The sequence below is a fragment of the Eublepharis macularius genome, chromosome 1 (genome assembly GCF_028583425.1).
Source record: "Eublepharis macularius isolate TG4126 chromosome 1, MPM_Emac_v1.0, whole genome shotgun sequence".
NCBI lineage: Eukaryota > Metazoa > Chordata > Lepidosauria > Squamata > Eublepharidae > Eublepharis > Eublepharis macularius.
In genome coordinates, this window is record NC_072790.1 from 66,706,452 (window position 1) to 66,731,866 (window position 25,415).

Here is a 25,415-nt window from a genome sequence, read left to right on the forward strand (position 1 = left end):
TGGGGGGGATAATACAGATTTCTGTGTATGTGGGATAGCCACCTGGTCAAACACTCCCATGTATAAAAAAACGGGAAAGTCAAAACAAACCATAGTGAAAAGGGAGTTAAATGCAAAAAGAGGAAAATCATACTGTTGACCATGACATGGGATACAATGTACTTCCAAGCACTAACATTTTGTTCATCTTTACACAGAACTTAGTCCATCTGTACACATACTAAAACCTGCTTAATCGTTATTCCCTATGGCTAGCACCATTAGCTACAGTCTAGTGGGGCTAGGCACATTTTCCTGCTGAATCTCTCACCACCTAGGATATCTTCTTAAAGATAAAACTTCTTAATAGCTCCTTCTGCTCAATTCATTACTCCTACGCTTACTGCCTGGTTCCTTCTTAAGCATTACTGACTTTTCCCACATTCCAACCCAGACCATTTATTGTGCATATAACAAAAAGGAGCAAAGGGAGGGGGGAATAGATGTGCACATCCCTGCACAGCTAGCCAACTTAAAAGGCACTGCCGTCTTTGCAAGGTAGGCCATTGGGAAATGGAGGAAGGGGAAAAAAGAATGGACAAAAGGAAAAAAACAAATAGTAAAGGTTCTGTATCTCCTCATCTGTGTGACTAAGCCTATGTAAAGAAACTTTAAGAACCAATAACTATCTTTGGCTGATTCCGCACATGTTGGATAATGCACTTTATTGATCAATTGAGGTGTATTTTTTGTTCCGCACACAAAAAAATCCATTCCAAATGATCTATAAAGAGGATTGAAAGTGCATTATCCAACGTGTGCGGAATCACACTTCTTGTAAAAATAAAAGGGTTTTTTCATTCCAGAGTGTCTGTCATTCCTATATATCCCATTCCTATCCTCAGAGCCACCTAGTCCCACAAAGGAGCCTGATGCTTGGGCACATTATTAAAGGGGAAATTCAAATTAACTATTTTGAAATATAATTCCTGGTGGCAGCAATATACCTAGAGGGTGTAAGAAGAAGAGGGTTAAAGGCAAAATCTAACGAAGGAGAAAAGGAGGTTGTAACGGGGACCAACTTTAAAGTTGAGAATCATGTCAAAACAGAGAATTCCACACAAACAAAACCAAAGTAAGAAAAACCAAAGTGAATCAAGGGAGCTGACATAAAACCAGAGAATCATGACAAAACAGAGAATTCCGCCCAAACCAAACTAAAGCAAGGTACACTGTTGGAACTTAACCCAACTGAATCAGTGTCACTCACAGAAGCCAGGCAGACAAGGACAGCTCCTGAATGGATTGGTCACTCCCCGCTTCCTGTCTCACTCTCCCTCCCTCCTGCTTTTGCCTAACTTCCCCCCCTCCTTAGAAAAAAAAATGGGAGAAGCCCAGGAAGGAGCCAGAGGCTGAAGCCTTGTTTCCCAAATTTACCTGGATTTACCCTGGGGTCTGGATATGGGATTCTCTGATTTGATTTGGGAAAGATAGATTTAGCCAGAGCAGCAAATATCTGGCTTTCCCCGCAGAATCCTGGATCTGGATTGCACACCCCTAGCAATTTCTCATGTACAAAGAAGGAGACAATTCTGCAGGGGGCAGCAAGCTTTAGTTTGACAGGATTGTAAGGGGAGTACTTGCTTTATAATAAGGGGTTTTCTCCTTGTCTGTCTGCAAGAATGTGACTTCTGAGAACTCTTGAGATCTTTCTCAACTTGCAAGGCAGCAAGATTTATTCTTTTTCCTACCTAGCTTGTTAGTTCTATTAATAAACCTTGTGTTATTCGTAATCAGTTGTCTTGACTGCTGTGTATGTACTCTGCTAATAGTATCGCAATTATTGTTGAGCTCTTATATGTAATCTCTCTATATATATATTCAGGGGTCATTTTGTAGAAAGAGCTGGAGGAACTCATTACATAACTCTTAGCATAACTCATTAGCATATGCCATGCCCCTTGACAGCCCTGTTTTGGATCCAATCCTGGACATTCAGGGCCAAAATTGGGACCCAAATGGCAAAAAAGGCTGAAAAGGGCCAAAAAGGGGCCCAAAATGGTCAGGATCGGGCCACTGCTGAGCAGGAAAGTGATTCACCACCTGTCAGAGGCCCAATCCAGGCTGTTTCGGCCCCAATCCAGGCCAAAACAGGCCCAAATGGCCGAGTCAGGTGGGCGGGGCCACCTGATATGTGACCTCTTTGGGGAACTGCTGGAACTGCGTTCCTGGGCGTTCCCCCTCAAAATGAGCCCTGTATATATCTATATCTCTCTATATCTATATATATAAAGAAAAGTGTCCTGACTGACATGTCAGTGCCCACTCCAAACCCCTGGACCTAGAAACATGAAATTGGGGAGAACATTCATGATATAAACATCCACTAAGAAGGGATTTTAAGAAATTCATCCCCTAGGGGAGTAAAAAGAGGTCAAATGTGTTTTCCCAAAGGGATACAGCTTCCCTGTGTGGCTGGCAGGCTGCTGCCTGCTTGCCCCCCACCCACTGCCAGCTCAGCCACTATTCCCTGGTTGGGCCAGCCTTTCAAGGTCATTTGCATATGCGGGCTGATTGGGACTAATAACATTCCACACCTCATCCCCCCCACCCCCAGAGACAGTTGGAACACAGAGGTCATTTACATATGTGGCCTGATTGGTCCTCACCCCCCACCCCCACATTCTAAACAGTATGCAGTTGCTATTGGGAGTCATTGAATATATCCTGAGGTAAAATGCACCTTCCAGTCTTACTCTAAAAGTTCAGATGGTTGCCAAACACACACACACAAACCAAAAAATGTCACATACCTATAAGTATTATATCTTGTTTTAAAGTAGTTAAATACTACTTTAGCGAAGCACGTGTATCAAGCTAGTATAGGTATGAAACAGTTATAGGACAAGATGCAACATTTACTCCTCAACGGTTACTTTTACTTTAAAGGTCTAATTGGCTGGGGTGGGGGTGTTACTTCCCAGATTTTTCTGTTCTATGCAGTCATTACAACATGCATAATCCTACCCATCTTTTACTGTAACGTCATGCTTTTTCATAACATTTTTATGTTTTGCGTGAATATGTACATCTGTCTGTACTATGATGTACATCACTAAATTGTATTTTGTTTTTAATTTAGAAGGTAAAATAGAATTGTTCCTGCAGCACCACCCTCAAAGCAAGCGTCTTATCTCCACATTATGTGTGAGCATTTATCAAATGATTGTTCCAGGATCAGGACTTTATATACTGCCTTTCTCCACAAGAGGACTCAAAGCAGTTTACAACGTTCTCCTTGCCTCCATATTATCCTCACAACCAGGGCTTTTTTTGAGCTGGAATGCCAGCATTCTGGCATCTCTATAAAATACCCATATGACTGGTGTCGTGTATTTTTTAAATGGCCTGTTTAGGTAATTTTGGGACTGTTTGGGCCCAGATTGGGCCCAAAATGGCCAAGATCAGGCCACTGAAGGGTGGTAGAGTGTTCCCCTGCCTGGCAGCAGCCTGTTCCAGGCTGTTTTAGCCCCAATCTGGGCTGTTTGGGGGCCATTTTGGCCATTTGAGGCCCATTTAGGGCCCAAAACAGCCGGGATTGGGGCTGAAACAGCCCAGGATTGGGCCTCTGCCGGGCGGGAGAAGCACATGTAGTGAGAAGCATGCCACCTCCTCCTGGGAGTTGTGCCAGGTGAGAGTTCCCTCACCTCTTTCCCCACAAAAAAAGCCCTGCTCATAACAACCTTGAGGTTAGGCTAAGTGAATGCAATTGGATAAAAGCCACCAAGTGACTTCCACAGCAGAGTGGTAACTCGAACCTGGTTCTCCCAGCTCTCCCCCCCCCCCAAATGTTTATGTAATTATAAAGAGATGAACTTTGGGGCGAAGGATCCTAATATTTGCTTATAAACTGATGGGCTTTGAACGGGCAGTGAGAAACAGGAAAGAGATTATGGCAGATAATATTATACAAAGTGTGGAGCTGGGACAGAGAATTTTTCTACTCTCTACCATGATACTATAACTTGAAAGCACCAGTGAAATTGATCTATTAATTCAGGACAGATGAAAGAAAATACTTCTTAATAAAACACACAACTAATGTATGAAATCTGATGCCTTAAAATGAGGCAGTGGCCACAAGTTTAGATTTTTTTTAAAAAAAGAGATTAGAAAATGTATCTGGGGTAGACTAACAGCAATGGATGGTACTCTTGTTTGGACCAAAAAATCTGCACAATCTCCACCCAAGGACAAGGTATGTTTTTCTGACAGTGCACAGAAATATGAAAAGTTGAAAAAAATAGTTATGTGCAGACATCACACACACACACACACACACTGACATTTTAAGCTGTTGTTAAGTATGGGTTGGGAAATTCCTGGAGATTTGGGAGTGGAGCCTGAGGAGGATGGAGTTTGAAGACAAAAAAGGTGCTCAGCAGGGATGAGATGCCAAATAGTCCACCCAACAAAGCTGCTATTTTCTCCAAAGAACGGATCTCTGTAGTCTAGAGATCAGTTGAAATTCCAGAAGGACTTCATTCCCCACCAGTAGGCTGGGAACTCCTTACAAAAACTAGATATGGTGAAAGGTTTTAGGTTAATTTTGTTTGAGACACTATTTGCATAAACATGTTTCCCTCCGTACACATGGGGAAAAATATCAGGCATACATACAGTGTATTCCAAAAATAGTTTAAAGGCACTACATCAGTAGTTTGTGCTAACTAGGCCTCAGAGGAATTTTACTTCTGAGTAAACATGTTTTGAATGATGCTGTTCCTAATCGTAACTGTCCCCATAGACTCCTGGGATTAGGTGGTCAGTTAAGGTTGGAAGTTCTGGCTTTTTCTGGTCTTCAAAATTCAGCATTTGATACCACAGCTTCGTTTTTTCCTAGAATTTTATTCACGTTTAGGGAACGGAGACGACCACACACTATAAAACACGTAATTTAAGCCTACAAAAGAAAAATATTTTCCTCATGGCTTCTCCCTGTACAAGTGCTTCCCTAATTAGGACTTTTATATGTACGTGCGTGCCGTCAAGCTGCAGCTGACGTAAGGTGGCGACCCCATCAAGGCAAGCGACGTGAGGGATTGCCTTGCCGGTCCCTCATCCAATTACCGACCCTCTTTGGCGTCGGAGATCGGGGTCTCCCATGCCGCTTTGCCACTCAGGATATCTTCACTGTCATGTAAATGGCCATCATCTGTCTCGTCGGGGCAACTGACTGACAGACCAAAAAGCGCCTCAAACTCCTAAACGGATTTTTGGAGCCTCGAAAAGGATTACGCATGCGCGCAAGTCTCGCTGAGTAAACAGCTCGATCACGTGAAACGAACTTCCGACACTCGCTCGGGGGTCTATCAGCCCCGCCTTCCCTCGAATATAGTAGGGCTCTCAAGTACGCGCGTCGCAGGGGCAGGCGCGTGCACGCGGCTGGTCGGCGGGGAGCTCCGGGTCAGACGGGTGGGAGGGACCACCTGCCCGTGTGAGAGGAGGGACCAAAGGCACCCGGATGTGTTCCCCTCAGCCGCCCAAGCAGCAACAGCCACCAGTGCTAGCCCCGCCCACTCCCAGCCTTCTCCCCCCGCCCTTCCACTTCCGCGCGGCCGCCCTCCCCCCCCTCCGGCCTGGGGCTGCGGAGCGAGCGGAGGAAGAAGGCGGACGGGAGAGGCGAAGGGAGAAGCGGGGGAGCCCGGGAGACGGGAAGTGCGCGGCTACGGCCACCGCAGGTAAAGATGGACTTCTTTGGGCGGGCGGGCCCGAGGCCTGAGTGGGAGGAGAGGATGAGGGTTGTTTATCGCACAGGCTAGGGATCAGGACCACCTGCGCCTTCCGCCCCCGAAGGGCGCCTCCACCCGCCTCGCCCTCCCCTGGCGAGGCTCCGTCCTGACTCCCCCTCCCCTTTCTCGGCCTGCACACGAAGCCCCGCCCCTCGTCGCTTGTGCTCCTCCTGCAGGCCTTGGCCTGCCTCCCACCGTCCTGACGCGTGCGGATGCTCCCGTGGGCGCCCGAGGCACTTGCCATCACCCCCCCCCCATTCCCCCACCCTCCTTCAACCCCCTGATCTCGCTTCTTTGGCCCCCTGGTGCTGCCATTCGGTCTTCTCATATCAGTTCCTCACAACTGAACAGTGTAAGCTCGTAAGTCTAGTCGAGTATGGTGGGACATGTGCCACGAAGTGTCAAGGTTTGTAGCTCTAATCGCACCCCCATCATTAGTCTGGTGCCTGTTTATGATGGTCACATGCGCTGTTAATAGATTTGAAATAATTGCTACGTTCACTTTATCCATAAGTACATTGAATAGGTGAATAATTTACCTTTTTATGGTGTCTTCCACGGAAGGATGGGATTTTGTGGTTTCCCCTTTCTTGGTACAACTGCATATTACATGCAGCAGCAATGGGGTGGCCACATGGCAGGTATCCCCGCAATTTCCCTGTCCCAGTCCTCTGGAAGTGGCTATCCCCTACTCTTGGGTGAATAGGGCTTTTGCAGATTAGGGGAGGGGGGGACACAAGAATATTGTTATATCAATATGATGTTGTAACGATAGGTGCAGCAGGTTCTCTGAATTCCATCTTTCTTTTTCAAAACAAATCTTTAGCCCCTTCCCTGGTAAAGATCTATCTTTCCCCTTATATATGCACAAGAGAAGGGGCTAAAGACTTACTTTTAAGAAGAATTCGGGGGTTTCAGAGAACATGCTGCACCTATCATTATATCAGCATGACAATATTTTAGTGCTGATTTTCTAAAAAAAATAAAGGCTCCCCTGTGGCAAGGGGAGGGAATGGCAGCTGTGGGGATGGGGTCAGGGCAAATGGCTGCCATGGAAGCTAGGAAATCCAAAGTTTCTCATTCACACAGCAGACATTCTGGCTTTAGTGAAGTCTTTCCCAAAATGTTGGGACAAAGTGGGCTTGAGAAAGAGTGGAGAAAAGCCAGGGGAAATCCCTGGAGGTGCATAAATGCACCAGGATGCTGTGGGAAAGCAGGACAGTACTTGTTTCCCAAAATCATTGAACTCAGGTGGATAAACTGCCTGGGCACTTATACGTGTTGAACCAAACGTTACGTGTATAGTAGGGTGATTTATGAGTATTTTTGGAAGAACTAATCGGCATTTAGCGATCTTGTTTGTGCACATATGCCTTTACTTTGCATTGCTCCAGCACCTTCAGCACTTTTTCAAGCATGCACAGTGTTCACATATTAGCACTCTGTGATCTTCATGTTAGTCAAGTCCAGCTCTTTCCTCCCACCCACTTTCTAATCAGCCATGTGTTCATTGCTGATTGTGTTTGAAGTTGCTACAACATCCTGCCCTGCTTGTCAATACCCTCTTCTCTCCCCCTCCTTTGCAGATAAGCTCCTACTGCAAATCTTGATGTTCTCACTGGTACTTCTAGTGATTTGGTCTGAGCGTTTTCCTGCTTCCATTTGCAACACACAACAGACCTCACATATTTAGAATCTTCGCAACAGGTGGTGGCCTTTTACATTTAAAGTGTATGTTTAACAGTAGCTCAGCCACTTAAAATGTTCTGCAAATGTTCTTTCATAGTATGGCAGCAATTTTCAGACAAGCTTCATGAATGATTTTGCACTTGATCATGCTGTTGATGGGGCTATTTAATGATAGGTAAGAACTGTTGCTTTCAGTTTACAAATAAGCTTGTCAGAAGCTTACTGTGTGGTGGCTCTGTTAATATGGAGAATTGGTTGTTCGTAGTTCTTGGCGTCAGCTGTTAATATCTCACCTATCCCCTTTACCTCTTAGGAGTTTTTGTGGCAGAGTAACGTGCATCTCATGGTCAGAGGCTACAGATTACCAGGTCTGCCCATAGCTAGATCTGTCAAATTAGGTTTGTAATAGTTACTAAGACAAAGAAAGCTGCATCTAAACTCATTCAAGGCAGATGCAATGCAGGTCAGCAAGGCTGATTACCTAGAAGGGTATGATCAGCTTATTTTCGACAAAAGGAAGGCTTTCTTTTTTGCAGACTGTGTAAAGAGCTTTGGAGTGCTCTTGGCCCTGACTTTGTTGTTGGAAAAACGAATGAGTAGAGTTGGTTAAGAGTACCTTCTTTGAACTACATCTTGCTCATAAGCTTTCTCCTCCTCTGGGCTCAGCTGATCTGTCCTTGCTTAAGCACTTTGCTGTAGCCTCAGGGTTGCACTATTGCAATGCTCTGTGTATGGGACTGCCCTTAATGGAAACTTCCATTGATATAGAGTGTGGCTGCCTGTTTGTTAACTGGGACTAGATAGTATAAGCACATCACACCACTTTTAAAGCCACTTCACTGGCTGCATATTCATTTCTAGGCTCAGCTTAAGTGGCTGGTTCTTAAACTTTCTAAAGGACTGACTGTCTCTGTTTGAATTCTGTGCCAATTATACTTTCCTCATCATCTCCTGCATGCTGTGGTGCCCTCCAAGGATGTTCATTTTCCTCAGTTCATGCGCTCAGTTTTGGGTCCAAATATTTGGAACAGCCAACTCAAGGAAGATAGAAGGGCTCTGATGTTTCTTGTTTTCACAGGAGATGTAAGACTGTTTTGTTTCAGAAAGGGTTTCAGTTATGTGCCATGTCTCTGTTAATATTTATAAAGATTCTTCGTTTTAAGTTCATGGTATGGGCTCATGGTATGGTTTGATGGATTTAATGTTGATGAGTTGTTATTGGGGCATTTGGGGGGAGAGGATACTGCTTTATGAGGATGGGTGGAATATAAATATTTTAATAACTAAATAAGTCGAGTCTTGCCAATTTGTTAACAAATTAGTTCCACTGAGTTTAATGGAAGATACTCTTTAATAAAAGGTCTGATCTTCTTGACTCTCTATTGTTAGATATAATTTCTGGAAATTTTGAAGCCATGGAAGAAAACAGTTGCATCCATGGAAGAAATGTATGCAATATTTATTATTTTATCTGATCTAAACCACTTTTAAGAATACGAAGTGCATTAATACATATTATTGTACTGTTTTGTATATAAAATGTAGAAGTATAAATGCCTTAGTTTTAGTCATACAATAATTATATATATGATCATAGGGACCCTATCACCGAGTCCTGGTTCATCTAAACTGCCTGGTGGTAGCACTTTCTCAGTGTTCTCAAAATTCTAAGAGTGCCCTTCAGTAGGATTGTGGATTTATAATATTATACATTGTTTTCATAGTTAATAATAATAACAACAATAACAACAACATTTGATTTATATACTGCCCTTCTGGACAACTTAATGCCCATTCAGATCGGTTTACAAAGTATGTTGTTGTTATCCCCACAACAATAATCACCCTGTGAGGTGGATGGGGCTGAGAGAGCGCCCAGAAGCTGGGTCTGATCCAAGGTCACCCAGCTGGTTTCAAGTAGAGGAGTGGGGAATCAAACCTGCACTCTTAACCACTGCACCAGACTGGCTCTGTCACCAAACAAAGCACTGCCATAGCAGCTGAAACTACATTCTAAAGAGAAAGTATTTAATAATGGGTATTTCTAAATTTTCCAGTAGAAATGAACATTGAGAGAAGAAATATAAGTCCCAGAGAGGAAAACACACACAATAACTGGTTCTCCCCCTCCCCCATTATCTGTTTTTTTCCAGGTCTTCGTATCTCTGCACGTGCAAATACTCATTTGAAACCACTTTATGTGATTTATGGCCTAAAGGAGCAGATTCTCTAGGACTGTATGGGAGAATTTAAGCATAGAGAAGTCAAGTGTGTTGGAGTAAAGGTAGCCAGGGGTGAGAAATGTCACTGTAGCACATACTGATCTATAGATCTTATAGGTGAGTGTTGTGACTTCTGGGTAAGCTGTAGATTTGTTAATTGTTCTGGAGTTTTGTTTTTGTAGTGCTTAGTTAGATTTGTCCTTTAATATGTTTGGAGTGACTAGGTGACTACTCCGAAGCTAGGGTCTGGGCAGAAAATATTTACGATTTACAATAAATAATTGTAAATTGTTATCTATAATATAGCAATTCAGCTTAATTATTTAGAGTGTAAGCAACACAAGAGAATGCAGGTCATGGCAGCTGAAATGATCTGAAATATCATTTTATCAAATTGTGGCCTAGTTTAAAAATACTAGGTAGGATCTTGCAGCTGTGCAATTGGAAAAAGCTCATGGAAGATCTTCCTTCTGAAAACGTTCTGCGGAAGGTTGGGGGACTCTCACAAACAAAGTGTAGTGCTGCGAGGGAGGCTACAGTGAGGAAGGGGAATCAGACCGTTACCTTTTACTAGCAAGGATCGCCTAACTCAGCAGAGGATTCTGGGAGGAAGGTGGGGAAAATGTTTTTGTGTGAGCACACGTCATATGGGAAACTTTATTATCCAACTCAGCATTTTCCAAGATGATTTTAGAACTGTTATTCCATTTCAGCCTACAATTTGTTTGAACTTCTTAACATTCCTGATTATTAGTCCTGATTTAATTTACATCGTCTCTGGTTAGTTTCCGTTGCATCCATACGTACAGCCCACTAGCAATTTATTCCTGTTTTGCTTTGATTTTGCAGCTTTACATATGCCCTGGGTTGTTTTCAGACCTGTCAGTATCTCTTGGACATACTGTAAGGCTGCTGTTAGCTGTGGTTTAAACAGGTTTTTTTTGTGTGTGTCCTGCTTTTGTTATTTGGATATTTTACTTTGCCGGTTTTGGTAGTGTTAGGATAGGTTAGAAATTGAGGGTTGATAAAAAAAAAAAAAGGCCGTAAGTGGAGCCTGTCTAGTCCGGCATCAGTTTTCACACAGTGGCCAATCAGTTGCCATGGAAGGGCCAGCAAACAAGGCACAGAAGCTAAGGGCTTTCCTTGAGGTGGCCTCCTGGCACTGGTATGCAGAGGATTGTTGCCTCTGAATATGTAGGTGCCCTTTACTCACCATGGCTAGGCTGGAGTACAGCAGCCCTTAAGAACAACAGGGGAGCTCATGTTCTTTTGTATCCGTTTTGAGGAAATCAGTTTGGAAGAAACATACTGGTTGAATCCAAGTCCTGTCTGGTGCCTGGGTGAGTTTGGTCAGCAACAGATGACGGGGATATGCTGGCTTCAGACTGGATTGGGTTGGCCTAGCCACTAATTTCTGTATGGAAGATAGAAGGATTTCTTACTATGCAGAAGCTTGCAGCAGGCACACAAAGATTCACATGTGGGGCAGGGGGGAGGTTGTCAGTCACTTGTGCCAAATGGGAATAGCCTGTACATGGTTATTCAGGGAAGCTTTTAAAAGGTTTTTAATGCCCTAGTTGGTGGAATTTTTTCTGAATGAGTTTATTTTGTGGATCTGTTGCACAGTTCGCCTGTGGGTTGTTTATTAGAAATTTTGGGGGATGACTTTGACATGTTGTGAAGTTTTCTCAGTAGTTTGGCATAAGTGAAACGCAAAATATGTGTATCATGTAATGTAATGGAAGCACCGAAATTTGGTTAACTATATGTTGAATGCTGTTGTATCAAGTAATGTGATTCTGTGATTATTACATTCTGTCAAAAGTCAGAGCAATAAAGTCAGTGGTGAATTTTTAAAAATTTCTGATTCGTTTACTGGAGGTTTCGTTTGATAACTGTAATCCTTTTGAAATAGCAACTGCAACATAGGTATCTTCTGTCATGACAATGATTTTTTTTTTTACTGGTTATGTGTAGACTTCTACACCCTGCTCTATTCTGTTTCTCCGTGTCATTCCCTCTGGGGAAATATACCACACCTTCATAGTTGAAATCTCTTGGTTTCTAACACAACCTATATGCTGATGTCTCCCAGCTATATGTATGAACAGTCTTTCTGGTTCCCTCCTGTACTGTTCCTCCATCTGATTATCCGATATTTCCATTTAGAGTATTTCCAATCCAAAACTAAACAGGGAATTCCGGGCACTGTTTTTGGTTTGGAAATATCTGAACGCTTACCCTTAGTTTAGATATCTTGTTGTCTCAAACTCACTTTGTTCAGGACTCAACATTTCATCTACCTCCAAAGCCTTCCTTTCCTCATTGTTAATGTGCGTGTGTCTTTCTGCCCTGATTAGCAGTCTCTCCATCTATCTGGTACAGCAGGCAGGGAGCTTTGACTCTGACACTTATTTCTCTGTTTTGCTCCTCATATTCAGTCCGTCACAAAGTCATACCCACTTCTCCATTTAGAATAGTGGTGGATGATCTGGTAATCTCCTGTCTTGATTATGCAAACTCTTATAATCTTCTGTCATATATTGGCCCCATCATCTCTATTTAGCACTCTGTAGCCTCAGTTATTCATCAGGCTGCTGCCAAAGGTATGTGAATGAACGTAGCCTCACCAGCCCTTAGTCTGTTGATCTTCAGAGCTGTGGTGGTGGTAAAAATAGTAAGCGGGAAATTGGTAGTTCTGTGACAGCTCCTGTCTAGAGCTCCCTGGATATCTGTACCTGGATGTTTATTTATTTATTTATTTGTCTGCATTTCTCACTGAGACCAATGTGGATTACACAGTGCAAGTGAATATAATATAATCAACAGCTTATTTCTGTTCCTGTTTTTTAATGACAAATGTGAAGTACTAACTAGCTGAATCTAGGTTTTTTAGACACATAATTCTTGCTTTTAATCCTTGTGTGTGCAGGTATAGTGATTGAGTTCCTCTGTGCATGCAGTTCTGCTGCACACTCATACTGTAATTTTCATTGGTGTTTGATCGTAGGGAACCTAGGAGTGAATCACCAAGACTGTGCACTAACACAGGCAATAATGGAGTGGAACTGGAGGTGACGATAGAAGGGTTAAATAAGATTAGCATCTGAAAGAGTGCAAAAAGAATTCTCAAGAACAGAGGAAAGTTTTTAAAAGTCTTGACCAATTTTCTTTGAATTTAGAAGCCCTTTTTTCAGCCTTCAGGGCTTTGTGTATTTATCACTACATTTTCTCATTATTGCTACCACAAAACCCAATCCGAAATGCTCTTTACAGCTTTCTGTAATTTTATGACTGCTATGACAAAAGTGTTGTCTGGAACTAAAGGAGGAGTAATCCCAGTGTTTGTTGCCACAATGAAAAGCAAACTTCTAACGCTGGCTTCAGTTCTTCTCCCCAGTTTTTATAATTTCATTGTTAAGAAGTTCCATTCAGTTCAATAGAGCAGTCAGTAGAGAAAGCGATTGAGTAAGAAATCAATTTATCCACCATGATTGATGGGCATAAAAAAAAGGTTTATAAGCAAGCAGTGACGAGAACTTCATGCACATTTATTTTTATGTTGTACAGCAGAACATACTCAGATGCAGAATAATAAACAAACGTTGTACTTTAACTGAGGACTGTTGAGAGAAACTATGACAAAATCCTTACTGAAAATACTAGGTCCCATGATGGAGTTTCTGGTTTATTTATTTAGTTGGCACATTTTTATCCCACCCTTCCTGCAAGGAGCTTGGGGTGGTATATGCATAGTTCTCGCCTCCATTTCCCCCTTGCAACAACCCTATGAGCTAGGTTAGACTGAGAGAGAGTGACCAGGTCTGCGTTCTTCCAGGAAGCTTTTTGGCCGAATTGGGGTTTGAATCTGAGCCTCCCAGATCCTAGTCCAAGGCTGTAAACACCACACCAGCATGCATACCATGATCATCTAGCACTTGTTGAGCCTTTGGCCTTAAGTTCAGGACTGAGACCTAACCTGTCTCAGAAACGTTACATGTAGCGTTTCCAACCAATAAGAAAGCTGTGGAAAAAGTCAGCTGGAGACCGACATACGACATTTTTAAAAGTAACAAGAGCTGACAGTGTTTTGATTTCCCGAGATGGACAGAGAAAGCTCTTTCACTTCATCTTGAACACCCCGGTTCAGCACCACTGGTGGTAAGAATAGCTACTAGGGTGTCCACTGTCCATTGAAGATAGGCTTTTATGCGTTGCTCTACAGAGGCTGTTTGAATGCTTGCCTACACTTTTTCTAGTTGCCTTCCGTTGAAAGCAAGCATAGGAGCTGGCAATCCTTTGAACCCAGGAAAGTTCTTAGGATAATTTAACTAGGGATAACTGTGTCCTCTAGAATTGGCTAGGAATCTGTCAATAGCTGATTCTGATGGTAAAGTTCATTCCTCTGTGTTGAAAGCGGGAAGTATCAGAGTTCTTCTGCCAGTGATTCTGTTTTGCAAACATTAACTAATTACATAGAATATTTCCATTTGGAAACTGAGCTGTCTTCTGTGAAGACCAGAGTTTATACAAGATAGGTACAAAGCTGCCAATAGACAGATGTTCATTAAGTATGAGTTCAAAGATGTTAGATTTTACATGTTGCACCTTTGTACATAACAGTTCATTACTGATTTTGCTTTGTGGGTTCAGACATCTAAATTGGCCAGATGAAATATTGGGTACCAGCTGCAACATTTGATTGTGTTTTGAATTAAGGAGAACACAACTTAGAAATATCTTTGGAGCAGAAACACCAACCTTCTGTTCTAATTGATTTAAGTAGTAGTGGATGTTGTGGCAACAGACTGTTTACTTGAAATATTTCTGTAGTAGAGCTTAGATATAACAGGCCCTTAAGGGTCAGTGTAATTTTATTGATAATTGGTGGTTTTGCTCAGCCTACTCCTTTGGCTGGGCAGTCAGTCACTTTTTATGATTACTGCCTGATTAAATTATCAGGGAACTCTCAGTTCATGTAATTGAATATTACTGCCTAGAAACCAGATTGCTTCTGGTAAACACCGTTTTTTTTAAAACTTGCTGAAAATTTGATTGTTACGGAGCCAACTGATCCTTTTAGTGTTTTAGGTGGCCCAGTTTCATGTGAACCTCATTGAGGAGGTTCTAAAAGCTTAATTGTTAAGGATTGATGGTTAAAACCTAAGATAGAGTAGCCATTACTTTATATTTCTATTAGCAGTTAGTATTATTTATATTTCCAACATACAGCTTTGCTAAAATTCAACTTTCTTCAAACTTTTTGCAGTCACCTGGCTGTCTTAATCACACATGCCATTTTTTTAATGATATCTTTAGATAAAAAGACTGGCTTATATCCTTTCACTCCACTCAGAAAAGTGTGGCACTTCCTTTCAGCTGAGTGAACTTTACTCCAATTTAAGGGGCTGTTCTGGGAGCAGAAGAGCCCATTAAATAGGAGGAAGACTTCAGCTTTGCTGAGAAGAATGATAGGGTACAGGCAGTTCTTTTGAATTGAGACTAGTTACGAAGCTGTCGTTTGCTTGTGGAGAATTCTGTTGATAAGAGTCCCGTACAAATATACTCATTGACTGGGTGTATTTATAATACAATTAAGATTAGTTGAATTTAATAAAGTAACCTAGAAATAATTCCCATAACTTCAAATATTCTTTTGTTTTAGGAGCTTATTTCTTTTTTGACCTGAGTGTTTCATCCAGCAGAGTCACAGTTTTTGAAATGAATATGCAACTTAGTCAACTTCAGTGGGAATTGAAAATGATTAGTCATCTTTTTGACAAGATGTGAAGGGTCACCCAAATTTAAATGCCTTTATTTTTTCTATGTTGTGTAGGTTGGAGCAATGCTTTTGGCAGCAAACATGGGTCTGGCAACGCCAGCTGCTGCATCTGGTAGGCGAAGTGGTGTATGAGGGTGGTTGGATTTCAGAAGTAGGCAGAGATGGGTGGGTTATTTAACCTTCCCCTTGCAGTCTCTCCCGAGCTGCTGTTCCCCTTTTGACGCAGCAGAGACAGTCCTGAGAACACTAGCTGAGGGAAAAGAGGTATATATATGATTGGGGGGGGGGGGCTTGCAGGAGAAGAAGCAGTGGACAGGGTGTATCCTTTTTCCTCTTTCTTCTCCTGCTTTTGCCATATCAAGCAGGGGAGAAGGGGTACGCAGACCCTTCTGTCTGCTACTTATCGCCTGTATGTAAGACCTTGTGGCTTTGAAGGGAGAAGCAGTGACTGGGGTTCAAAGATGTGTGTTTGCTGCCAAAAAAGTAGATAGGCTCTTGCTTGAAGTGCACAAAACCTAAAACGAAATAACCAAGTTTTCTGTTACTGAAACACAAGCTAAAAGCCAAATGGCTTAGAAATTCATAGAAAGCCAAATCAAATTTGTTAATTTCTTAGCTAATTTATAATTTATAGTTTATTTTTCTTATGGTATTTTTCTTGTCTTTCTATAGGGATTAAAGACACACAGGAGTCTTCATGGATATAGTTGATACATTTAACCATTTAATTCCTACTGAACACTTAGATGATGCCCTATTTCTAGGATCCACCCTGGAGAATGAAGTCTGTGAGGATTTTAGTACAAGTCAAAATGTCTTAGAGGATTCGCTGAAGAACATGCTCAGTGATAAGGACCCTATGCTAGGATCTGCAAGTGCTCAGTTCTGTTTGCCTGTTTTGGATAGCACTGAGCCCAATTTCCAGATGCCTTGTTCAACAGGTAACTCTTAATATTTTTAAGACTATAGTTTGAAATAGCAGCAGCAGTATCCAGTGTTGTCCCCTGAAAATATGGTTCTCTTTTTCTAATCTGTTTTTAAGCCACTAGCTGTCCCTCACTTCACCCTGAAATAGCGCACACATGCATGTGTGTGTTTGTGTATACACATACATAATATATGAGTTTTAAAACGAGACATGGACAGGCACGATTAGGGTTATTTTCAGTTTGTTAGTATTTATATTACTTGGTTTGTGTATAGTGTTATATCTCTCATGAGTAAATACAGTCAGCAGCTTTAGGCTGTCTTAATTTCAACATAATGATCCTTCAGATTTGATATAGAAAGCTTTGCAGACTCCTTCATTGAAGAGTTTAGAGAAGAGACTGGGTATGCATCTCTTTTGATAGTTTTGGTCTGGTGGATTGTCACAGTGCTAGAGTTTTCTCTTGATTGCTTTTGAGGTATTGTGCTGTAAAATGGTTCTCTTGTTCCAGGTATGTGTTAAATATTTTTAATGTCAAATTGGATCATTCTGTAGTGTTCTTTGTATAATATCACAATAAGTGGATTTGTTGGTCTACTAGATTATTGGCCTTCAATAGACTCTGTCCTTGGTTCTTAGTTTTAGCAATCCAAGACTCTTTTTTATTAATTTTTTTTCATTGACTCAGGTCTTTCCTCCTCCCTTACTGGCTCATACTACTTACAGGACAGCCACTTTTCAAATTTTATGCAGTGATCCATGTATCCTCTGAAGAGGCTTCCCTCTTGCTGTATCCTGAAAAAAAAACCATGAAACTTACTAGCTAGAATAAAAGTAATATTTTTATTGTCTGTACATGACCTGCAAGGGTCAGTTCCCAGGGCCATGGGCTGTTCTCTCACTTTTTAAAGCTGTTCTGTCTCTTTTTTATGGTTATAGAGTGGCATCCCTCACTGTGTATGCTAAAGTCCTTTACACTGTAAAATACAATGAAAACCATTTCAGTTTTATACCAGAAGTATTATGATCACTGTTTTAGGACTCTACCTCCTTGATGCTTTTCAAGCAGTTAGATTTTCTGGGTTTAAGCTGTTGGTTTCCAGCAACCTATCAATGTATATTCTGGCTATGAGGTGATCGGGAGGATAAGTGGCTGTAGAGAGCAGAGCTCTTTGAGCTTTCAGGGTTGAAAGGGAGGGGTGACAATTCCATCCCCTTCCCCTAAGGTAGAAAGTCACCATTCCATTATAGAAAACTGAGGGGCCTTCATTTTCATGTTAGCTGGATGCATGAGAAGGATTTCCCATGTATTCTTACTAAGGACCTTGGACCTCCTGTTTGAGAAAATCTGTTCTAGTGCTCTTCAGAAATGTTTGATTGTGTCCCTTTTGCAAATAGTCTAATAATGTTTCCCAAATTTATACAGGGGCTTTGTCCCTTCCCATATTTCTAGCTACCATATGCCTTCCAATCAAATGCCCTTCCCATGTTAGTGATACAGCCATGAGCTTCCTTTTTAGTTATTGCTTCAGACAGAATAGGGTGGACTTTTGACGGAGCATATAATTGTTAAGTAGAACAGAATACTATTGGAGAATATGAATGTCTATCAGTATAATAAATATTGGCCAGTGGTGTTTAAAGTATGGTACATACTGCTGTTCTGAATTATGGGTTAAATTCCTTAATTTCAAGAAATAAGAATGTAAATACATTTTTTATGCTTTGAGTATCAGCTACTTGAAAACTGAACGGATCCTCATATTGAATTATGGAGGAACTTTCCAGTCTCAAATGTCTGCAGTGACTATTGTGGAGACTTGTAATATCAATGTAACATTGGTGTTTCTACATTTAGGATATCATTAATATAAAATAATATTGGAGGCATGCAGAAAAAGCATTTTAAACAATTAAGTACTTCAAAAACATCTTAGAAATATTACTGGAAAGTAATATCTGTGTAAGTGGATTCTAATTTCTTTAGGCTGTTAATGATGGAAATTTTTGTGGGCAAATGTGATGATTCATCACATCTCCCCCATATAAGGTTGTGTAGGTTGGTTATTAATTCAAAATATCGAATGTCTGGTCAGAGCAGTCAAACCTTGATAGCAAAGTGACCACATTGGATACAGCTGTGCATCTTGTAGAGCACATGATATCTGTTCCCTAGTAGCTGGGAGTTAGAGATGTATAATTATTAGAACTCTTGAAGCAGTTTGTGAGGTGGAAGCAAAGCCCTTTCTTTGTTCTGAGGAGGGCAATTAAAAAGGAGCTGCGTGTGATACTCATCAGACTTAAATTTTCTGTATTAGTTTAATCGTGTGAAATAAGCTTGTATTGCTTCATTTCTTATACTTAAGCAGTTACAGATAGATGCTGCATTTAGGTACACAGAAGCAAACTCAACATTCACAGGCACCTGTGTATAACTCATTTTTTTTAAAAAAAATTGTACTAAAATAACCATCTATTAGAAAACAATTGTATAATCTGAGTTTAAGAGAATGTCCTAAACTCTTTCTGTATTTGCAAGGCTTTGGCCTTGAGTTTCTCAAAACAGCAACCCTCTTTTGCCTGTTGGAAATCATCTTTTGGTACTGAGGGGAGTCATGAAAGCAATCTGAGATAGGGTATCAGATAAAAAAAGAGACCCTCTAGGTATAGCCAAGTCTTTGTGTATATCTTAAGTGGCTTTTTGGATTTTGCCCAGGAAGCTATTGTTATAAAGCAGAAGAAACTCATGTGTTTGGACAAAAAGTTAAAAAAACAAACATCTTTTTAATATAATTAAGGAACAGAAATACAGTTGGAGTGTCAACTTTGCAGTAACATTGAACAACAATCCACCGTTATCATAAAGACTAGAAATGCAGTCTGTAACATACTTATCTAAGGTTAAACTCAAGGAACTTGGTGGAATCTGAGGAAATGTGTAAAAGGATTGAGTTGCAAGTGTTGGCAGCTATAAACAAAATTTAGCTATTCTGAACTCTATTTATTTGCTTTTTAAAAAAAATCCCACTCCATCCTAGTAAATCATTCAAGTTTATTTTTCCTTTTGGAATTAAGGGATCAGTTCAGATGCAGTGAACAAACCAGGCTTCTCTTGTTATGAGAATGAACTTCAGAAGTCTTCTGGCTTGCATTCTCTGTCCTTACAGAGATTACAGAAGACTTCCTGGTTTTGAAAAACCACAGTTTGTATTGTGATATCCAAAGTGGATGAAATAACTAACTGCTTTGCTTTGACGTTGAATCTTGACTTGTAGGTAAATGAACAAGCCACAGTTTGCCATTTCATTTGAAAGTGATAAACTTTGTTTTTTCAGTTCAGAAATATCTGAATTTTGTGTGGAGAGGAATAAGTGTGCAAGCTCAAGAACTTTCAAAGCTGGTTCTTGTGCTGGTCAAACCATGGTTTGTTAGTTATGTCTGAACAAAGACAATATCTGAAGGATTTGTTGTTACTTATTCTGAATATTCGCTTTGTGAACTTCAGACAGTGGGAGATCTGCAGAATGTAACAGAAGCCTTTTAACCCTTTCACTTGTTCTGATTATTGTGTGCACATTTTCAGACATTCATGATAGAATGAGGCAGATGAGCAGCTCAGGCAGTCTTATTGGTCTTAGTCAGAACTACTGCTTAACAAATAAATCAGTGTTTAATCAACTGAAGAACTTTAGTTCAAGCAGTTTACAGTTCATCTGTAGGAGTTCAAGCTGCAGTTAACTGTTGCGTAAGTGCCTGCTGTTCTGAGTGACAAATTGCATCCCTTTGTGAGAACCTTTCTGTGTTTACATCCCCTTAAAATGAAAACTGTGAAAACTTAATACTAGAACATAGGTGTTGCCTTGCTGGACCAGACCAAAGATAAATCTAGTCCATCATTCTTGTCTCCAGAAATAACCAGCCTGTTGCCTCTGGAAAGATTTTTAGCATTAAATAATTTTGCACCAGAGTGGCTTGGATAATAGAGGCTAAGATAACAGGTTTGTAGTTGTCTGAATTCCATCAGATACTTTTTTCTTTTACAAAAATTATGTTAATGGAGCACTGGAAAGCAGCCAACTTAAGATGACAAATTAACCTGGTTGTTGTGGGTTTTCCAGGCTGTATTGCCGTGGTCTTGGCATTGTAGTTCCTGACGTTTCGCCAGCAGCTGTGGCTGGCATCTTCAGAAGATGCCAGACACAGCTGCTGGCGAAACGTCAGGAACTACAATGCCAAGACCACGGCAATACAGCCCGGAAAACCCACAACAACCATCGTTCTCCAGCCGTGAAAGCCTTCGACAATACAACAAATTAATCTGTTTTAGTTAAGAACCCAGCATCACATTTTGAGTTCTTTAAGAATTCCGGATGAATGCCATCTAGTACTGGTGATGTTGCTTTTTAATTTGGCAATTAGTTATAGAAGTTCATTCTCTGTAACTTCTCACTTCCTGCAAACAGTGCTCCATGCAGTGAAACCTGACACAAATAATTCTTCCAGCTTCTTTGCAACTCCCTTAAAATCTTCCTTATACAAACTAGTTGGCTAGTTTCCTACTTTTCATGTATTTACATTTTATTACCTTTAGTAATTTGCTCAAATTTCTTCTTGGCTTGTTTTTTCAAATTAGCGTGCATTTACTTTACCTGTCAGTGTTCATTTTTTCTTATATTTCCTTCCTGTGAGCAAGCTCCAGTTTCGAAAGAATTTGAATATGCTCTTGACTCTTTTTAAGGAAACTGGCATTCTTTTACCCTTGCTGCTTCTTCTGATCTGTGATACCATCCTTTTTTATGTTACCTTTTAAATAAGTTCCAAGTTTTCTGAAGTGACCCGATTATCTTGACTGTACCTTGAAACTTCTTTTTAACCGATTTCTCTCTTTCAGTCACAATTATTTTCTATGAAATAAAATAGTTTTCGTTGGACTTTCTGGGAAGTTTTCTTCAATGTTTCTAAGCATTTTTACAATGCTTAACATTAGTACAAAATCTTGAACAGAGTTCAGGCTTAAACTGAATCACTTCTCCTGTTGGTTCCGCAGTAGTTCCAAGGCACAGTTTGTTTTATTTAGAAAGTTTGTCTTTTGTCATGATCAACTTCATTTCAGTTCATTTCCAACTGTTATTTATATACTGCATTCATACTCCCATCTTTTCTCCCGATGGACACCTCCTTGCCTCCATTTTATCCTCATAACAACCCTATGAGGTAGGTTAGGCTGAGAGTGTGTGGCTGGCCCAAAGTCACCCAGTGGCAGAGTGGGGATTCAAACCTGGTTCTCCCAAGATCCTAGTCTGATACTCTTTTAACTACTATATCAGCTCTCAGTTATGTGTTTTATGGATCCAGCCCACTCATGTGAGGTAAGGGGAATTTCTGCTGATGTCTCACTTTCAAGTGCATCCCCCATGCCCCATCATGAGCTGTTCCTAATGATCTCCTGACCATGAAGAGCTAGACTGGGCTTTCCTTCTGTTGTTCTCTGAATAAAGGATTATCAAGGATTACATTTTCCATATCAACTTCTTGTTACCATTTTTTATTTTTAATAAAAATTTAAAAATTAGCATTTTATTGGTCAGCTGTTCTGGAGGCTGTTTGTGCAAGGTAGGATTTAGTTATTGGCAGCTTGAGGGGCCAGAAGTTATTAACTTCTTAATATCTGTAAAATCAGGTGTAGTGCATAGCATCTTGCAAATAGGATGGTATAACTTGTGTTATTAGATCTTGGAATAGTATTGCCTGGGAATATTGGGGCAGAGGTTGACACATTTGTTTACTGAATGGTCTGCTTCCTGGGTTTGTGTGATGGAAGATCCAGGCAGGTATGAGAAACTGACAATTTGTACATGCTAGAATTGTTAAGCTATTTTTCAAATTAATGACAATACTGTAAAGAAAATGCAGAATTGCATAATTCACAGTTGCAACATAAAACTTTCTTTACTTCTGATTTTATCCTGAAAAAAACTCATAGTAGCTTCCAAGGAAGAGGATTTTAATATAGCAGATTCAGATGTTAACCATAATTCACCTAATGTGGAAAATTGGAAGTCATTGTTACTCCCCACTGTATCTGCAAATGTATACTTGAACAGCTTCAACAATGGATTTTGAAAGTTGCATGCCCAGAAGTAATTAGTCACCCCAGAAATGTGCTTGTCAGAAAACTTCATTTGAGTGTCTGCCACTCACAAATGTGTAAAAGGGGTTGACGTGAAAAGTTTCAGCTGAAGGCTAGTGTAGAAGTGTTTTCCAAAAGACCTCATTATAGAGTGCAAGAAAGCACTAATGATGAGTCAAGGGGAGAGGCTGTGTAAGTGGACTATTGTGTATTATAATGTTATGACAATACTGAATACATCTTAAAGTTGTGAAGTTCTCAAATAAATAGAAAGGGCTTAAAGTGAAACATCTTCTTGTGAGTGCCTTTTACAATATTGTGTCTTGCATGAGAAGAAGCGATGGTGTGTGTTCTGATTAGCTATGTCATCCTCTTGTAACTGCAGTGTCAGTTTGGCCTTTAATTTTTTCCATGGGGGTATTTATTTCTTTTACATTACTTGACTTATATTGTTTGGATTTTAAAGCAGATATCCTTGAAATAATAGAAAAAGAAACAGAATGAAAAGAGGACAAATTAAATGGGCTGTTTTGAATGTAGGAAGTATGCTGGCTGTAATCTTATACTTTAAATCAGAATCGTCATAATCCTAAAATAGTCTTATTTTTAAGACAGCGTTTTTATCCCATGTTGAGAAATGGAAGATGTTGGGTAGATATTTTGTTGCCCTGCCTGCATTTTTTTTTTAAATTCACGCTTAGGACTGCTTCACACATGGCATTCTTCCTACACAGAGATAATATTCCTGATCTGTATATAGGAAAAAGAATATAAACTTGAACTGCACTTTGCAGTTGATGGTCTATACCAGGCCTACACAGCTTAGTTTGGATCCAGCTGATTGTCAGTGTGAGGTGTGCATATTTCTTTCAAGTGTCTCTCATTCCAGCTGTTCCTTTCAGCGCCCAGAAAAATTATTTCTGAGATCTCTCTGCTCCAGTAGCCGTGCAGGTCAAAAGGGCTGTAGTAAGGATGGGGGCCGGGAGGGGGGGCAGGGGAATCACATCTTTTTCCTATGAAAACACAGCTTCACTCATGGAAAGAGTAAATGGGGAAATTCCATCCCTCCTTCACTGTATCTCCTTGACTCCTGTGTCTGTTTGTCCCTGTAGCTACTCAAGGAATGATCTTTCTGGGTGGTGAAAAGGTACTATGTATGTTTTGGAGGGAGGGGAACATTGAAAAAAATCTGCATCTGCCAGCAGGATCCACTGGGGGTTGGTTGGCTGGATGCAAATCTTTGTAACCCACTATTGAATGTAGCCTATTAACTATATATAGTAGCCCACCAGAGTTTGTTAAATTTTCCGTTTTTACTGCATCTCTGGAACTGCAAAAGCAGAGAACCTACAAAGGACTTGTCATGTCACAGTACATGGCTACTGAGCTGAGTTTGGTTTAGTAGATCTTTAACTTGTGCAAGCCTGGTATATACATTTCATGTGTGAAGTATTCCTTGGTGAAGGCAAGGAATGGATCATGAGCCCAGTGGAAATAAATCCTCCTGAGTTCACTGAACTGTAGGGTTGGCTTTGTACTAAATTTTCCACTAAGAGTAGGGGTGGGGTAACTTCCACCAATTCCCTTTCCTGCGGCGGGTCCCCAGTTTGCCTCTCCTGCTGCTTCTGAGGGTTCCCTGTACCCCAGGAGCAGCATTTTGGGGAGGTCAGTGGGGATGGGAGGAGGGAATGTTCTGTTCACTGACAAAAGTGCCTTGCCTGAGCAGAAAATTTGTTCTGTATTCATCCCATGCTCCCAGGTAAGTATACATAGATTTTCAGCTTTAGGTTGTGATTTACAGAATCTGAAAGTTTAGCTGGTGAATAATAGTTATCAAGCTGAAGCTGCAGACTGACTAACCTGTTCTGCATATAAAATCTGAAACTAGACTACTAAAACTATATAGGTAAAGGAGATTGTCACTCTTGGATCAGCTCTTTCCATTGTTAAATTCTCTTTCTCTTAGGTGGGAAGGGACAGTGAGGGGACAGCTGATCCTTTAAGGACTGAGAACTTCCTGTGGCAAATCAATAAAATGTGAGTCCATTAAAAGTGGCTATTTGACAAGGACCATATACTGCTCTGGATGACAGCTTGTTTTATCTACCCTATGGGAAATATGTACATCATGCTTCCTAATCATGCTTTTAATCTTATTTTTCCTCATTACCCCTCATTTTCTTTTAGCTAAGTCTCCCAGCTGTTTTCTGTGGCTTTATAGCCATAATAGATACTTTTAAGGTTTAGGATTTTTTTGTTTGTTTTTTTAGTTGTTGGACTTGATGATATTATGGATGAAGGAGTTAAAGAAACTGCCCGCAGTACCATTGATGAAGACGATATTTCGCCTAACAGGAATTTGAGGGACCAAATGGATGACACTTCAGTCAAATCACCTAGGAAATCTCCACGTTTAATGACACAAGGTAAATTATTCTGACAACATATGCATTTGTAAACTGCCACTTTGTGCAATTTACTTAATGGGGGCTGGCTGTGTGCCTGTGCCTGTGTATAAGTCATTGCCTGACACTCAGTAACCAAACAAAACCAAATGTATAAATATTTATATTTCCAAAATTATTTTCATTGATCCTTATATGAATGTCTTTGAATTTTTTTTTTAAGTAGAAGTCAGTTATTGTTTTACCTCAGCATGATTTAAAGAGAAATCATTCATGCTTGTAAGGCAGTGATTTTCAAATGTTTTTTTGGATCTATACAGAGCCTTGTGGCACAGAGTGGTAAGCTGCAGTACTGCAGCCCAAACTCTGCAGTACCTGAGTTCGATCCTGGCGGAAGCCAGGTTCAGGTAGCTGGCTCAAGGTTGACTCAGCCTTCCATCCTTCTGAGGTTGGTAAAATGAGTATCCATTTTCTTGGGGGTAACGTGT

At 40.7% G+C, this 25,415-nt stretch overlaps 1 protein-coding gene across 6 annotated transcripts in view; it reads left to right on the top strand.

Annotated features, from left to right (window-relative positions):
• Positions 1-5,592: 5,592 nt before the first annotated feature.
• PHF3 (PHD finger protein 3) overlaps positions 5,593-25,415 on the top strand; it is a 49,104-nt gene continuing 29,281 nt past the window's right edge. Inside the window, exons 1-3 of one of the 6 annotated variants that reach the window (XM_055001159.1) lie at positions 5,593-5,720; positions 16,137-16,405; positions 24,793-24,948. In XM_055001159.1, coding sequence (XP_054857134.1) covers positions 16,162-16,405; positions 24,793-24,948 — 400 coding nt within the window. In that variant the 5' untranslated portion in view covers positions 5,593-5,720; positions 16,137-16,161. Of the gene's footprint in view, positions 5,721-6,156; positions 6,178-10,942; positions 11,023-16,136; positions 16,406-24,488; positions 24,560-24,792; positions 24,949-25,415 lie in introns of those variants that run through there. The other 5 variants (XM_055001247.1, XM_055001414.1, XM_055001332.1 and 2 more) reach the window with 5 other exon arrangements.